This window comes from Astyanax mexicanus, chromosome 2 (genome assembly GCF_023375975.1).
Source record: "Astyanax mexicanus isolate ESR-SI-001 chromosome 2, AstMex3_surface, whole genome shotgun sequence".
Classification (NCBI taxonomy): Eukaryota; Metazoa; Chordata; class Actinopteri; order Characiformes; family Acestrorhamphidae; genus Astyanax; species Astyanax mexicanus.
In genome coordinates, this window is record NC_064409.1 from 70714229 (window position 1) to 70732219 (window position 17991).

The following is a 17991-nucleotide window of genomic DNA, read 5'->3' on the forward strand; positions in this document are numbered from 1 at the left end:
CACCAAAGTTACACAGTGCAGTACTATTGCAAAATAATGGTCCCTACGCTTTAACGTAAAGAAGCCAAAAAAAAAAAAAAAGGTATAAAAGATGCAGCTTTTTTCTTCTTCTATGTTTTTGTCCTGTTGTGTGTACACGCGTGTGTGTGTGGGTTTGTGTGAGTAAGTAAAATTGAGCTTATGTTTAAAACAAGAGGGAGGGAGAGGGTCAGGGTAGAAGGAAAAAGTGGTAAAAGAAGAAGGAAAGGGGAAAAAAAAACTGAGGTTTCTCATTCGCATTGTGTCAACGCATGTACGCATTTATTTTCTGTAAAGAGATGCAGCACAGTGGCCAGGGGTCGCAAATACAAGGTTTAATGATAGATTTAAACACGAGTGGAAAGCAGGGCCAGAGTCAGATTTCCTGAGCTATATAATAATTATTGGGTGAGTTTAATCAAGTGTGAATAAACAGGAAACGTACAAAAGTGCAGGAATCTAGACCTTTAGGACTATAGCTGCCTAAACGTTTCATCATTTCCCCGCTTCTATCATGTGTTTCAAAATATTCTGTAAGTGGAACTAGGTATATAAGAGTAAGATTTTTTTCCCCAATATATTTGAAAGTGTAATAAACAGGTACATTACAAAAATGTTCAAAATGTCAACCTAAAAAAATCTGGCTAATAGATAAAAGCATTATATTAGTCCAATAATCATGAGGTTTTGACATAATACAAAAGAGATCAACTATTAGAGTCACTCAAACAGCAAGGGTGTGAAGAACTCCTTTACTGTAAACAACCTGACAAACAATTGAAAACGTTGATTAGTTCACAGTTTTATTTCGTTACTTTCTGTACGGCTAATTAAGCAAATTAGGCAGACACTGTTAATCGTGTTGCTGTGCTCCTGTGTAAACTTAAACATGAGCTCTAAACCCTGTGCTGTTAACATTGACATCATTCTCCATTTCTCAAAATCCAACAGTGCCTCTACCCTAACTCCTCCCTCTATCTGAAAGGTCATCAGGGTCAGTCTAATTATGGGCCAGTAAAATAAGGGTCATCTCATCAGCTAGAGCCATAAGCTTTATAAACAGAGGCAGTCATGCTCTGCACAACGTCACTCTGGCCTTTCATCAGACGATCACTCAGCAGTTCTTCAGTCTCAGCTGAAGTCGACCAATGAACCCAGAATCTGGTAAGGATGAAGCTTCTAGTCTCCGTGGCGTGTTGCAGCGTGAGTGCCCATTCTCTGAGGGTCCTGAGATGGGTAGTGGATGTGCCCTGGGGGTCTCAAGGCCATTGGGGGAGGAGGAGGTGGGCCCATGGGGTGGAACACTGGAGGGCCAAAACCTGAAGTAACACAAACCAGTAGCACCAATCAAGGTCACATCTATAGTACCATGATATAAAAGCTGTAGATCAATGTGTGCATCAGAACTGAGGCCTTCAACAAAAAGGAGATGTCATAATACTAATCTATCTGTAGTTGAGTTGGTATGGAAGCCCATTTCCGCCACCTGAAGAAAAAAAAACTTCCTCAACTAAGTCATAATTATGAGATAGAAAGTCATAATTATGAGATGACTTTTTATCTCATAAATATGACTTACTATCTCATAATTATGACTATTTTATCTCATAATTATGACTTACTATCTCATAATTATGACTTTTCTATCTCATAATTATGACTTAGTTGAGGAAGTTTTTTTTTCTTCAGGTGGCGGAAATGGGCTTCCATAAGTTGCACCTCTAATCTGTAACAATATAATTTAACCATATAATGCTTTAAGTAAATTCTGAATATGTCTCAGATTACATATATTTTTTAAAAGCATTAGTAGTTCTCCCTGCTTTTAAGGGTTAACAGTAGCAGATCTCCCTGTTTTAAAGGATTAACAGTAGAAAGCACCACTGCTATCTCCTTTAAAGGGTTAACCCTACTTTTAACAGTAGTAAATCTCCCTGCTTTTCAAGGGTAAACAGTAGTAAAGCACCACTGCATTAAAGATCTAACAGTAGTAGATCTCACTGCTTTAAAAGGGTTAGCAGTAGTAAAGCACCGCTGCTTAAGGTGTTAACAGTAATACATTCCCCTGCTTTAAAGGGTTAACAGTAGTAGTAGATCACCCTGCTTTAAAATGGTTAGCAGTAGTTGTAGACCTCCCTGCTTTTAAATGGTTAACAATAGTAAAGCACTGCTGCTTTAAAGGGTTAACAGTAGTAGATCTCCTTAATTTTAAGGGTTAACAGTAGTATTAGATCTCCCTGCTTTAAATGGTTAAAAGTAGTAGTAGATCTCCCTGCTTTAAAGGGTTAACCGAAGTAGTAGTAGATCTCCCTGCTTTAAAGGATTAACGGTAGTAGTAGTAGATCTCCCTGCTTTAAAGGATTAACGGTAGTAGTAGTAGATCTCCCTGCTTTAAACGGTTAACAGTAGTAGTAGATCCCCTGCTTTGAAGGGTTAACAGTAGTAAAGCACTGCTTCTTTAAAGGGTTAACAGTAGGAAAGCACCGCTGCTTTAGAGGGTTAACAGTAGTAGTGTATCTGCCTTTTAAAGACTATATTAGACTTAATATAGTCTTTAATTATAGACATAATAGTATCAATCATCATTAAAACTGTTCACGTAAATAAAGCAGCTTAAACAAGTTCAATAAGCATGTGGTGCAGCAGTGTACCTGGAGGTGGTGGGTTGGCTAGGCCAGGTGGGAGGGGCAGGTTAAGATTCAACATTGCTGAAGAGCTGCTGGGGTCCAGATTAAAGTAGTTAGCTGGGGTCTCATCTTCCAAAGCTGGAGGCGGGGGCAGAGCTGAAAACACAAAAGTATTTAGCTTCAGAATAAAATAATTACAATCATCAAAACCTCAAATCATCAAAATATTTGGTTTACATTCATCAGCATCAGTGTATAAAAGCCAAAACACGACTAATTACTATTAACTGAAACATTTGTGTATTGAAGCTGGATAAACAGCAATACTGGCATCAACCATACCCTAACAAACAGACAGACAAACACACACCTGCAGGCAGACCAGGAACAGGCTCCAGTCTGGTGCCCATCTCACTGTAGCCTTCTTTAATCTCCTTGCTCTTGGCTGCCTGTGAGCGGCCCCACTTGACGGTGAGCCGGCGGCCGTTGACGATGAGCTTGTTGAAGGATTTCTCTGCAGCCAGTTCAGCCGCTTGTCTCGTAGCGAACTGAATGAAGGCACACTGCTGCCTCTGCACTAGAGTAATGGTGCGAATCTCACCAAACTGGTAGAAATGGCTCCTGTGTGAGCAGAGGATGGAAAACATGGAAGGCATTCAGAACATTTTAAACAAACAGTGATTTTTTTAATATTAAGCAACTTAATGCAAATATTACATTATATTTTTAGACCACAAATAATTGCAATGAACAACATTGCCAATGAAAAATCATTTTATGCAACTAAAAGAATGATTACCGTATTATTCGCACTATAAGGTGCACCGTATTATAAGGCGCATTTTAAGAGACAATATAAGAAACTTCTAATTCAGCAGATCTTGCCGCTGGGTGGTGGTGGGATTTGGCTAATCAAGTTAAGTAAAGTTAAGCTAAGTAAACAGAACTGTAATAATAATAAAAAAAAAAAAACGAGTCAAATGAGTGCTAAGTCTACACAGATTTCTCTCCTGAAAACTGTTTATTTGGGTGAGTAAAGAGCTTCTGTTTATTTACAGTAAGCTTAGATTACCGAATTTCTCCAGCACTAAGGCTAACCTCTCCAGCAGTGCTAGCCGGGGTTAGGAGTAGGCTAAAGGCCGATAATACTACCCTCTCTATGGGGAAATAGTGGTTAATGCTAATCCAGCCCCGGTGCTGGAGAACTAAACTAAAACTCCTGTATAACTCTGTACTTCAGCAGAGTGCCTTTACTGCTCCTTACAACCTGACTGGTAAAATTCGTACATAAGGTACACTGATGATTTTTGGGAGATTAAAGGATTTTAAGTGCACCTTATAGTGCGAAAAATAGGCTGTGTCAACAACAGATCATTTACAGTGATGGGCTCTCGATAATGGGTAATGATATTATAGTGACAGGCCAAAGCAACAGTACTGTAGACACTAGGGTTTGAATTCAAAGGGCATCTCAAAACGCAAATATATTGTGATTTGTTGCCCACGATAGCAATGACCTCACGATACTGTGCTCCTGCGATACTCAAAATATCAAGATAATTTTCTACGATACTTAACCTCATCTGTGTTACTAAGGAGGACAAAATACTCCTAAATAAGCAAATACCAGGAATTATGGATTTATTTTTGTTTCAGTTTCACAGATTTGAACAAAAAAAAATATTCTTCACTGCATGTTTACCCTATTCATTTAATTATAGCACCACCATGTGGAGTAATAAAGCAGAGCAGTAACTTTAGTACAACTCCCATGTTTCAATACAAATATTGATTTTTGACTTGAAATACTGGATCAGGTGTGTTGAGAGCCACTCAAGTGCTTGTTTACTCCCTTATCTGTATCTCAATGCTTGATTCATACAGCTTTAATCCAAACTGTTAAAAACAAAAACAACTACAAAATAAAGATAATTAAAGCTTACCTGAGCTCTGAGTCTGTGATGTTCTCACCCAAACCCCCGATGTAGAGGGTGCTGATGGTCTTGTCCTCAGGTGGATCCAGTCTGGGCATGGTAGAGGCTCTCTGCAGCAGTTTATTAGCAACTGGGTCATTGATGCCATAAAATCGGTCTTTAATGTTCTGATCCGCCAGAGGATCATCGGGATCTGTAGGCTTCTCATGCCTGGTTTAATATTAGATTAAGAAATACAATAAATAAAATATTAAAACAGCGGATACAGAGCCCAAAACAAACATAGTGCAAATTGATTTATCATTATAATTACAATTTACAGCAATGCATTTCATCAACGCAATTTCTGCTGAGGAATTAAATTTTATTTTGGTTCAAACACGATAAACAAAACAGACTAAAGAAATGGCTTAAAAGCTGTTCTACGTATTTAAATCTGCAAATTTGAGGTAAATTTACCCAACTTTTGAGAAAATACAAATTTTAAATACTTTTCTGTTTCAAACTTGTGTGGAGCTTAAATTTGTTGTTGAATACATTTAAAAATCCACATCCACAAATCTAAATCCATCAACCAGATATTGTTTGTACGTCTAAACTGAAAATGTTTTAATTAAACACATTTGAATTTAATAATTCTAATTAACACAAACTTTTCTTTATCTGTACATTTTAGTTATTAAAAAGCAAATTTCACATCCTGACAAGTTCAAAACACAAAAATGATTTTATAAAATGCCTATAACTTTAATTCAAATATACAAAACACATTCAAATAGTTGAGGTTTAAGCACCATGGGAGTAGTTTTACATTAATCTGCTTCTCTACTACTTTTCTGTTTTCTGTAATGCATCCTATATACAAAATAAAGTACTTGAGGATATATCTGGACCTATATGCTGTCTGTTCTTCTTGGGATTCAGTACTTAATATTCTCTACAATAAACTCTACTGCATCTGTTGTGTTTTAAATTCAGCAGCACAGCCAGTCCAGCTACAAGGCTATTATTTAGAATCATAAATATGGCCTGTGTTACTAATGGCCTTCTTTTAATGGTTACAACCCACTGCTGATGAGCTCATAATAACTATTAATTTAATCTAATCTGAAAGTTCTATTTGCCACTGATTTAATCATTAAACTTAACATTATATTTCAAATGCCTTTTAAAGCTAAATGACCCAACAACTCATAAATGAGTTTATAATGTTCTCTTCACAGCACCAGTGACAAATAAGGGTGCCTGGGTCTAAATGCTTATTATTAAACAAGCAGCATAGAACTGTGTTTAACTGGTCTCCCCTTCAAGTTTATGTAGGCAAGCTCTTAACATCCAGCTCAACACTGTCACCATGTGGATTACTGTGAGCTACTGCAGTCAAACACTTAAATATATTTTTATTGTTCCCATTTAACCTTAAAAAAAAAAAAAAAAAAAGAAACCCTCACAACAAAAACCTCAATAAAATATATGCTTAAGGGAAACACAGATATACAAAATTAAAATAAATATTAATTATAACAGTAGTATTTATGTCGTAGTAAGTGAAGTAAATATCTAACTGTACATGTAAATACTACATATTGTCTAGGCAGCTGAACTAAGATGTATTTCACTAGTTTTGTAAACTTCACTAAATTATAATGTTTAAGACAGTGAAATAAAGTAATTTGCTGCTTTGTTTAAATACAATTTGCACACGATTGTACTAATGAGTCATCTCTACACATACAAAACAATTTCCACACAAATAAAGTCACACTGATGGTAACTTCTGCTGCAGGCACAATATCAGATACAATATTTACTAGGGGTGTCACGATTCTCTAAATCCTCGATTCGATTTCATTTTCGATTTGAGGGTCACGATTCGATTCGATTCTCGATTTTCTTGTTTTTTTTTCTTGTTATTATTTTATGCCTCATAAAATTTAAATAATATATTTATTATTATTATTATAAATATTATTATTATTATTTATTAAGATATATATGGTAATGCCATCTAGTGACTTTTTTTGGTAGCAACAGTGTGCACTATTAAAACAAGCAGTTTATCAGAGCTGTGTGTGGATGGCTGGTGAAACTGCTCATTACATGAAGCTGCAGTTCTTCATCCAACCACTAGCAGCAGCAGCACCCCGCTCTCTTCACTCAGTCACTACTTCAGTACAGCCCAGCCACGGGCTACAGAGCTCAGCCAGTCCGTTTTTACTGTTTCTGTAAACAAATAAAGGTTTTAACCCCACTAACCGGATAATACAGCTCACTACAGTTCATCTTTCAGCCCAAGCAGCTAACAGCAGCAGGTTAGAACAGCCGACACGGAGGCACTGCTCGGATTACATTATAAACAGGTCAGTTAGCGCGCTGCTAACCTCAGGATGTTTATAACTACGGAGTTTAGTGGACACACCACGGCCGCCAGGTAAGTCTTTTAAAGGCTACTGAAGACTATTAAAGGCTATTAGAGTGTAACCCCTGGCTCCCAGGGGTTACAAGAGGTTATTGAAAGCATTATTGGGGGGCAGAAATCAGTACAGGCTGGTTAGATAAGTGATGTGGGTATTGTCTTATAAATATTTACACATAACTTATATCTCTCCTGAAAAGCTTTTATTTTAGTCAGAAACACGGTTGTGTTTACTTTATCTGAGAGAAAGATGTTTTTTTAATTCAATGGAAAGCAACAGGTGTAGTCAATTATAAGTTTAAGATTTTTAATCCACCTCACTGTGATCTATAGTCAGTGTTCTCAAGTCACACTGACACACGCATTTCAGCGAGTTCACACGCTCTCACCTGCGCGCACCCACCCCTCCGTTAGATACAGATACAAAACCTGCGCGCCCAACCCCCGCCCCCCCTCCCCCGTTGGACAGATAAAAACAGTGATCACACTCCCGCCGACTGCGCTCATGCAGTGGCTATCTCTATTTAAATGAATAGGATGCGCTGTGTTGGTGCCGCGCCATTTGCGTAGCGCGCTGCGCTATTTGCGTAGCGCGCGCGGGAGGGATCGTCGATCCTCTTTTTGACTTCGATACTCGAGATCGTGACCTCATTTCGATTCGATTTCGATAAAATATCGAGATCGTGACACCCCTAATATTTACAATATATTTCTCAATACATATGGCCCTAAATTAACACCATGATATTTTATGATATTTTCACAATATTGATACTCTTGGCGATATGACAAAACACTGAATTATTTCAAGAAAACTTTACTGCAAGATAATTTAATTTTATTATTGCATATGGTAAGATATGGCACACGCCTAACTGAGATATTTAAAAAAAATACAAGAATTTTATCAGGTTTGTAACAGAAGTCAATGATCCAAAGTGTCATGATATTAATAATGCACTCCATATATCTCCATATATCCAGGATTAAAGTAAAATAAATGATACTGGACAGATATAATCTGTCTCTAATAGATATATAATGGGAAATTAGAACAGTGTGAATTTCCTTTTCTTAAAAAGAGCAAAAAAGCAGTACCCTCTTTTAATAATTAGGGGTGGCTGAAATTTAAGTATATAATATAATTCACATTATTCAAAAATACTGTTGATATTATTGAGTACGATACGATGTGGCACACCCCTATAGTTCAGAGGGTTCACATTCCTGATGTACTCACCTGTAAGGGCACTCCTCTCCTCTCCTACACTCTCCCTTCACCCAGAAGGAGCAGATGTGGGGGCGATTTCTCTTGTAGTAGGGTGAGGTGCGGGCAAGTTTCAGCAGCATATCACTGGAGCTGGGCGCTTTACCAAGCATGCCCACCGGCCGTGTACCGTCTGAGTTCTGGATCTAAAACAAGACGAATAGGACATTAATATATTTTGTAGTAATATAAATACCAATGTATAAGTACTCTGAATAATATACATACATGGTATTTTAAGTAAACCCTTACCTCTCTTTCCATGTTCTGTGTGTAATATTCCTTGTTGACATCTGATTTTGGTACATCATCTTTGATGGACAGGCCAGTGTCTCTAACCTGGATAGGAAGACCTGAATATGGATGCAGAGGCAAAAAAAAAAAAAAAATCAGCAAATCAGTTCAAAATGTGAATCTTATATTATATAGATGTATTACACAAAGAGTGATCTATTTTAAGTGTTTATTTCTTTCATTGTTGATGATTATGGCTTACAGCCAATGAAAACCCAAAAATCAGTGCCTCAGAAAATTAGAATGTTATATAAGACCAATTGGTACTTTTGGCAGTGTAAGCAGAGTGCCAAGTCCTGCTGGAAAATGAAATTTGCATCTCCATAAAAGTTGTCAGTAGAGTTAAACATGAAGTGCTGTATGATTTTGTGGGAAAACACTGAACTGAGTATTCTTTCATAATATTTTAAGACCTTTTCCAATACATGAAATTATTTGAGAAAAATGTATCAGTAGATTCTGAGTAGCAGATTCTGAGTGTTATTCAAAGACTGTCTCGAATGTTATATTAGACCAGTTGGTACTTTTGGTAGTGTGGGCTTTGTGCCAAGTGCTGCTGGAAAATGAAATCCGCATCTCCATGTCTCTCCACTCTTCCTCCACACTCCAGATGAAACGTAAGATTAACTGATGATCAGTGATTGTACTGAGAGTCATGTCTCTGCTCGTGTTGGTCCACTGTGTTTTATTATCAAGTCTAAAGTCAGTGCAGTTTTGTTTTCCCACAAAATCTTACAGCACTTCATGCTTTCCTTTGCTGACAGCTTTTATGGAGATGTGGATTTCATTTTCCAGCAGCACTTGGCACACTGCCCACACTACCAAAAGTACCAACTGGTCTAATATAACATTTGTCTTTGAATAACACTCAGAATCTGCTACTCAGAATCTACTGATACATTTTTCTCAAATAATTTCATGTATTGGAAAAGGTCTTAAAATATTATGAAAGAATACTCATATTCCACTTCGGTACAAACAAAAGCATTGTGTCGGGAAACGTTACAGCCTGGATTGGGCACAGGGCTAATCAGGAAAGACAGGCCCTCCAGTCTGAAGATCATCAGCTCTGTAATAAATCTTCTATCTATTGTTCACTGAGACTGATGAAAGGCAGATACTTTACAGACACATTATGGCCTTCACGTAAACTCACCGTACTCCAGATCCAGTAGACAGGTCTGACACACATTCTTCATCTTACTGCACGTCTGACAAACCTCCGTCTTCTTAAAGCGCATCCGAACCCCCGGACACCAGCGGAACACAGTGAAGGGCCTTGCACAGATCTGAGATACAGACAGAAGAGTGCATGTTGTTCACTTACACAATTACATTACTAACATTAACAAAAACTACAGCCTTATTGTACAACCCCAAATCAGACAGTATGGAAAATGCTAATGTAAAAAACCTTATTAAATATACTGTTTTTGTATTATTTTTTTATTGAATTGCACACTGTGAACCAAATATATTATATATATATCTCTAGAAAAAAAAATTACTCAAACAATCAGTGTTTTTGAGTTGCAGAATGAACATTTTACATTTAAATGTTGCCTAGTCTTAAAGGCAGCCCTCTGTAGGTGACTCATGCTTACCTTGCATTCTTTTCCATATTTCTCCTTGGACTGAAAAAAAAAAGAAAAAACAATATAACCAAGACAGATTAATGCAGTTACAGCTGCTTTAGCACCTTTCTAATAAATCAGGCAATTTCTGACAGATTTAAATTTTGCTGCTTGTACATTAACAAGTTGATACTCACCATGCGAATGTAAGGATTTTCCCCTAAACATGTTTGACAGAGAATAGGAAAGTCCTGCAGAGACAAAAACATCAGACCTATGAATAACAGAATACTTTACATACAAGTACAAATGTGTTCAGCTTATGATCAAATCTGACTAGAGCGTCTTCACACCAGCATTTTAATTTTTATTTTAATTTTCATTTAAATGTATTATTCAGTCTCTTTAAGTTGTAAATGTTCGACTGCATTGAAAATGAGGGTTACACTTAATGTATTACTTAATGAAAATAAAGGTTGATTGATTGACAGCCCAGCTAAATAACTAAATAGGATAACTAGCTAGGTTAGCTTATCTTACCTGTTGATAATAGTCTTTTCAGTACATTGAACAAGTTTTTTTTTATTGTGTATTTTCTTTTTTAGACTTGAATAGGAGGTTGGGTAAGGAAATTCCACTCAAAGTCCCATTTATATTTTATATTACCCTTTACAAGGAGAGATTTAGTAAACTTATTATAATTTTAGGTAAATTAAATATACACAAAACAAAATTCGCTTAAAAGATACCCTTATTCCAAACATTTGTCTATTCAGACTTACAATTATATACACTTATTGACAAATTTTCAACTAAATACAAATAAAAAGTCTTTTCAATTTTATATGAACCCCTTTTCTTTTTTATGTTTTTTATACCCTCAAGAAAGAAAGAAAGAAAAGAAAAAAAAAGAAAAAAAGATGGTTGTAATGATGGTTGTTTGAACCTTGTTTGTGACCTATTTTTTTTTTTTATGCGTTTTGGAACGTAGGTGTGCAAAAAATAAAAAATAAAATTATTGTCTACATCCTAAACTGTGTTTGTATAAACATAATAAGTAGGTAGTATATTTTAATTTAATTGAATCAAAGTGCTCCTAGCAATCTATTTAGGTTAGATAACTAGTTCCCTCAACAGTTAACACTTGTTAACTGTGACTCTACCAAAACTGACTGAGAAAATCCAGCTAAGATGAGAAAAACTGTTTCTATCTAAGCAAATAGCACATATTCCGGTTTGTTTAACACTTTTGATTACTAACTAATAGCAAATGTTTTTCTTCATAGTTTGGATGACCTGAAAATGAATCTACAACACGCAGTATATTTTCATTTTATTTTTATTGTTTGAGTATTTTAATGTTTTGTTTAATTTGTTTTTGTGACTTTGTATCTTTCTCCTTGTTTGTGTAAAGCACAAACTAGTAAATCCTGCCACTGTATATACGAGGTGATATACAATAAACTTACATTACCTTGAATTTTTAATTAAATTTTATTCAGCTGAATCAGTGTGCTCCTCTTAATCTATTCAGTTTCATTATCTTAGCTAACCTAACTAACTAACCAACAAACGTAACTATGCTAGTTAGCTAACGGAGTTAACCTAACAGGCTGTATGGCTAAACACACTTAAAGGTGGGTAGTCCGGGTCCAGAAGTGAAAATCCATCCCAGGGTTTTGTACCAACTGCCTGGGCTCTAATAAATAAGCTGATCTGCAGCATAGCCGACCACGCAGTTGGTACAAAACCGTGGAGTGGATTTTTTTCATTCTGGACCTGGGTTACCCACCTTAACACACGACAGTCTAAACTTCAGCGTTTTTAAGCCTAATTTTCCCTTTTTAAAGCCAATAAACAAACACAGATATAACCAACAGATAAAGGCAAAACCCTAAAAGTTCTGTAAGTGTAAAAACTCGCTCTCAGACTCACCGAATCCTCCCAGTTCTGTCTGTTGTAGGTATTCGATCCTAAAGACGTCGCCATCGCTGCAGCTGCTCAGGTAGGAACCGCGAAGACCAGCAGCTGCGTCACATCCGGCTTACCAGCAGCAGTAAAAGCCCGACTTTCAAAATAAAAGTCCTGTAATAATATACTGTTCTACCCAAATACTTTAAGTCTTCAGACCTCAAATAATGCAAAGGAAACACGTTTATATTCATAAAGTTTTAAGAGTTCAGAAATCAATATTTGGTGGAGTAACCCTGGATTATAATTACAAATTTTATGCATCTTGGCATGTTCTCCTCCACCAGTCTTACACACTGCTTTTGGATAACTTTATGACTTTACTCCTGGTGCAAAAATTCAAGCAGTTCAGCTTGGTTTGATGGATTCTGATGATCATCCATCTTTCTCTTGATTATATTCCAGAGGTTTTCAATTTGGTAAAATCAAAGAAACCAATTTTTAACAGCTAAAATAACAAAGGAGTGGCTTTGGAACATGTCTGTGACTATCCTTGACTGGTCCAGCCAGAGCCCTGATCTAAACTCAATTGAGCATCTCTGGAGAGACTTGAAAATGGCTGTCCAGCACCATTCACCCTCCAACCTGACAGAACTGGAGAGGATCTGCAAGAAAGAATGGCTGAGGATCCCCCAACCCATGTGTAAAAAAAGCTTGTTGAATCATTCCCAGAAAGACCCATGGCTGTACAGGCTTAAAAGGGAGCTTCTACTCAATACTGAACAAAGGGTCTGAAAACTTATGACCATGTGATATTTCTTTCTTTTTTCTTTTAAATTAGCAAAAAAATCTACATTTCTGTTTGTTATCTGTCAAGATGGGGTGCTGAATGTACATTAATGAAAAATAAAATTAACTATTTTGATTTTAGGAAATGGCTGCAATTAAAGACTGAATCATTTAAAGAGGTCTGAATACTTTCCATACCCACTGTATATCAGGCCATCCCATAACTAATGCATAAACAGTCCACAAAAAAAAACCCTCATAGTCCCAGATAGCTTATTAATAACTGACAAATGACTCCAGAAAACCATCACATTTAATTTCAGTCATGTACATCTTTTTACATGAAGCACATATATACTGCATTCATTGTTTACATTTACATAAACAGCAGAACAATTCATTTCATATTTCATATTCCTATTTCCCTTTGACTTTATCAAATACATTCCACACACACACACGCACATGCATCCATAAATGTGATGCAAGCAACACTACACTGTTTAATAAACATAACCTGGAGTTTCACAAAGCCCTTCATATCAAAAGAAGAGAAAGTCCTGATAAATGATGACAGTGGGGCTGTGGTGGCAGACAGATAGTGTTTACAAATCATTACTGTACAGAACAGATTCTGCGTTGTTTATTTTTCCCCACATCATCATCATCAATATCATCTCATCAGAGTGATCAGATAAAACAGTATTACGTACATCCAAAGAATTTAACCAAGCGGAGGCAAAAAGAGGTCAAAACCTCAGTGATTCTAGCTGCATTCGAGCCCAGCTTGTTGTAAAACTCTTCTTCACGTCAGGCACATATAAAGCATATTGAAATGTCAATCATCACTCTACCTTTACACCAAATATCAATAATAAAACCATATAAATAGTCAAAATTTAGCTTCTTTACTTGAAAAAGGCCTATGAATGATATCTGGGTGTAGCTGTAGTAATGAAAGCTAAGGATCCTTATTGAAATAGAGCAGCATAGGCCATAACACTATCCACACACTAACCTATCCACATTCTGGAGCATTCCTACTGGTCTATTTATCGTTGAAATATGGACACAATAAAAAAAAGAGCACTGTATTCAAAATATTTGCTTGATGGTGATGATCGACTGTGTTCTTTTATTAAGAAACTACTGAAAAAGATTATTATATACGGAATATAAGTTATATTTCCTACATATAAACTTTCCTCTTATTTTCTACAGTGCAGATTTAGTGCAGAAATGTCTCTGTAAAGTGGGCGAAATGTCAGAACTACTAAGGTAAAAAACAGAGGAACAGTCTAGCACTCAAACATCATCATTTAAAGTTCCTCCAAAACGAAACCTTTAAAATGCCCAAAGACCTGAGCAAATCTTAGGCAAATGTTGATCGAATCAGTATCAAGTCTGTATTTAGAGAAATTGTTCTTTATTAAAAAAAAAAAAAGTCTCCCACTACCCATCTATTGCACCAAACTGAGGTCGTCTCAAACATCAAGTTGAACATGAGGTATAATGATGTTTTTTAAGGGAAGCTGGCAAGACACTGGATTTCTCCTCCTTGATCCAATCGACACTCTCTTAATTCCTGTGTACATATGAAAGGCAGTGGACGTGTGGTAGCATGGAGAAGGCACGGTTCCTCACTGAGGATGACTCTCTAAAGGAATACTTCACCCAAAAAGTGTTGCCGTAGCTAACGATAAGCGAAAGCTGGTGAGACTGCTGACTGACTCCCATTAGCTTTCACTCACTGTCAGTATTCCTTTAATCTACAGGGTGAGTTTTACATGTGAATGTGGGAGTAGAGCTCGTCAATCTGCTGTCTGAAGTGGTTTCGGAGATCAGCGCGCTTGGCTTTGAGGGTTGGAGTGAGGAGGCCGTTTTGGACGGAGAACATTTCTGTGTGCAGAGCGATGTCCTTCACCTACAACACAAAGCATCAGGCATCAGACTCGTATCAGGGTAAAAAGCAGAGCAGCGTATAGTGCAGTCAGTATGGAAGATCTGTAGTTATAGTGATATAAGTAATCTAAGTAGGACAGAGCACAGATCTTTAAAATTATGGTCTCTGGCGGAATATACTTTTAATTTAAAGGAAACCCTTTAAAAGCATAATTACAATATGTTGCCCAAAATAACGATGATATCACGCTACTGTGATTCTGTGATACTCAATATACAGCTCTGGAAAAAATTGAGACCACTTTAGTTTCTGAATCCGTTTCTCTGATTTTGCTATTTATAGTTACATGTTTGAATAAAATGAACATTGAACAACATTTCTCCAGAGTATAATAGTGTAAAAATAGTGTAATTTAGAGCATTTATTGCAGAAAATGAGAAATGTCTGAAATAACAAAAAAGACGCAGAGCTTTCAGATCTAAAGATCATATTCATAAAGTTTATGAGTTAAGAAATCCATATTTGGTGGAATAACCCAGTTGTAATCACAGTTTTCATGCATCTGGGCATGTTCTCCTCCACCAGTCTAACACACACTGCTTTTGGATACATTTATGCCACTCCTAATGCAAAAATGTAAGCAGTTCAGTTTGGTTTGATGGCTTGTGATCATCCATCTTCCTCTTGATTATATTCCAGAGGTTTTCAATTTGGTAAAATCAAAGAAACTCATAATTTTTAAGTGAACTCTTATTTTTTTTCCATAGCTCTAGAACAAGGATGTGTTCATGTGTTACAGAAGAGGATAAAATACTCCTAAATAAGCAAATACCAGGAATTATAGATTTATTGGTGTCAGTTTCACAGAATTCATTGATATTTGAGACCAAGTATCACTACAATACAATCTAAATAACACAATATATCATAATATTGATATATTGCCCCACCCCTACTTAACATGACAAAAGTCCCATCCTTACCCCAAAAGAGCCAATCAGCAAGCAGAGGAGGGCTCCCACCCTCTGCCCAATGTGACGATTTTCGCGAATTAAAACAAATGTATTCACTATCTGATTCAAAACATTTGACTTGCAAAATTTGTTTAAAGTTCTCTATACATCTGCTCCTAAACGCTGTAATGATAATGAAATTAAAGCACAAATAAAAATATAAATACCTGGCACTGATATAATAATAAAGCCCCTGTCTCATGTTATAGTAAAACTCACCTGTTCAAATGACTTCAATCCACTTTCTTTGCCTAATTTAAGAATGTCCTCCAAAATGGCAGTTTTCACAGCCTGCAATTAAAACAAATATATATTTTTGTTATGTTTTTATTCATATTCAGTTATCTAGGGCAGAAATAGGCAAACAATGTTATTTAATGTGATTGGCGTGAGACTAAGGAAAGTTGATGGCAGTGCAATGTTTATACTACAGTCAATCATCCCAGTCAGTCGGGTTTGTTGCCTAAAGTTCTTAAACTTCCTTTGGTTTGCACCAACACACCAGTAATCAAGTAATCAGTAAACAGAATTTAACAGTTTTAGAAGCGTAAGTTTTACCTTGTTGCTACAGAGTTCCTTATAGGATCCCCGAAAACCTTTCTTATTGGCCCAGGCAGGCAGGAAATCCGGGTCAGGAATAATGATTGCTACCAGGCAGGCCTGTGGAAGAGAAACAGTTAAACACACGCTATTCTCCTGCTACAGGCAATAAGAGCAAAAATATAAAACCTTTAACCCTCATTTTTCATAAATACTTTTGTATTTCCTTCAGTTTACATTCATCAAAGCAAACTTCAAAAAATGTTCATTCTGTCACATTACAGGAGATCATCTTCTCGACTCACCTGTAAACTGTCTCCGTGCACAAAGGCCTGGACCACAGCTTCACACCTGATGTAAATATTCTCAATCTTCTCAGGGGCGATGTATTCTCCCTGAGCCAGCTTAAAGATGTGCTTCTTACGATCCACAATCTTCAGAGTGCCATTCTATCAGCAGATAAAGTACAGGCTTTAGTTCAGCATGGCATGGCAAAATGGACTGGTATGTTACCCATTTTAAGGGTTTTTGTGTTTTGTAGTGGTGACAAATGATTGAAAAATTATTCTTATTCTGTTGTACTTGTTGTAACTTTGGGAAGGAGAGTAACATAATTTCAGTCCTCTGTATGTCCTGTACATATGTAGCATTAACAAGATTGTATTCTCTTTAAGACTAAGCTTTTAACAATGGGTATTTAATCGTAAATAGAAGGATCAGGGTTTCGATTGGCAAAATTTATAATTTTTAATATTTATAGTTTTAATGGTGTCATTCTCTTACAAAAATGAATTATATTAATTACAATATTCTAAAAAAATTAAATGCTGGTATTTCCCTGTATTTTCGTGAGTGGCAAAAATGAAGGCATGTGTTATTGTGCTAAATATCAACGGCATTATTTTTTTTGCAATTTTGTTTGTATTTTGTAATACACAACACACTTATATCTGAGCAAATTATGAATATCATGCAAACAACACAGTATAAGCACAGCAAGTGTATTTCATCCTGTTTAAGCCTGGTAATCAATGACCAGGCTCTATTAAGCCTGATAGTGTGTGCCAGATGGAGGGGACATTCTATTTTCTCAATCCAGTGTAACCATGTGTACAGAGAACACACCTTAGAAGGCATTACCACCCACAGTGGACAGTGCAGTAGGGGGTAATAACCGTGAATGGTGGCATTTGGCTAGAATTCTTTAGTTTTATACATTACACATTGGCATGTCAGTGTTGTTTACAGATCATGAACATCAGTTTATTTAAGTGAGGTGTGAAGTTTAAAGAGAAACCCACCGGCAACCATCTGCCAATATCTCCAGTGTGAACCCAGCCTTCCTTGTCGATGGCCTCCTCAGTCTTCTCTGGGTCCTTCAGATACCCCTTAAACACATTGGGCCCCTTCACACAGACCTAGCGAGCACACATACACACACACAGTCAGTGGTCAAATCAATAAGAAAACAGCACTGTGTATCATAATATTAAACAGGTCACACACCTCTCCTTCTCCATTCACAGCCAGGTAGTTCATCTCCGCAACGTCCACCAGCTTCACATAGTTACAGGGAAGGGGAGGTCCAACGTGACCTAGAGTAATGAAAATGATGGTTATGTGGGTTTTTGCTTGCAAGGTCAAATTTAAGCACTTTTCAGATCACTTTTTGAGCTTTTCCAGCAGATTTACCCATGGTAAATTA

The 17991-nt window shown here is 36.6% G+C and overlaps 2 protein-coding genes across 4 annotated transcripts in view; both read right to left on the reverse strand.

Annotated features, from left to right (window-relative positions):
• Positions 1 to 338: 338 nt before the first annotated feature.
• LOC103042719 (pre-mRNA-splicing factor RBM22) lies at positions 339 to 12173 on the reverse strand. The gene is made up of 10 exons (XM_022672024.2): positions 12066 to 12173; positions 10328 to 10381; positions 10161 to 10190; positions 9713 to 9845; positions 8515 to 8615; positions 8236 to 8408; positions 4589 to 4789; positions 3016 to 3266; positions 2670 to 2801; positions 339 to 1337 (listed from the first exon to the last, which is right to left on the reverse strand). The coding sequence occupies exons 1-10, from the start codon at positions 12117 to 12119 to the stop codon at positions 1198 to 1200; spliced, it is 1269 nt and encodes a 422-aa protein (XP_022527745.1). The 5' UTR covers positions 12120 to 12173; the 3' UTR covers positions 339 to 1197.
• A 952-nt stretch (positions 12174 to 13125) lies between these two features.
• acsl1b (acyl-CoA synthetase long chain family member 1b) overlaps positions 13126 to 17991 on the reverse strand; it is a 39405-nt gene continuing 34539 nt past the window's right edge. For all 3 annotated transcript variants that reach the window (XM_022672021.2, XM_022672019.2, XM_022672020.2), the window contains exons 16-21: positions 17793 to 17881; positions 17588 to 17704; positions 16592 to 16735; positions 16305 to 16406; positions 15966 to 16037; positions 13126 to 14754 (exon numbers count right to left, since the gene is read on the reverse strand). In XM_022672021.2, coding sequence (XP_022527742.1) covers positions 14614 to 14754; positions 15966 to 16037; positions 16305 to 16406; positions 16592 to 16735; positions 17588 to 17704; positions 17793 to 17881 — 665 coding nt within the window. In that variant the 3' untranslated portion in view covers positions 13126 to 14613. The remainder of the gene's footprint in view (positions 14755 to 15965; positions 16038 to 16304; positions 16407 to 16591; positions 16736 to 17587; positions 17705 to 17792; positions 17882 to 17991) is intronic.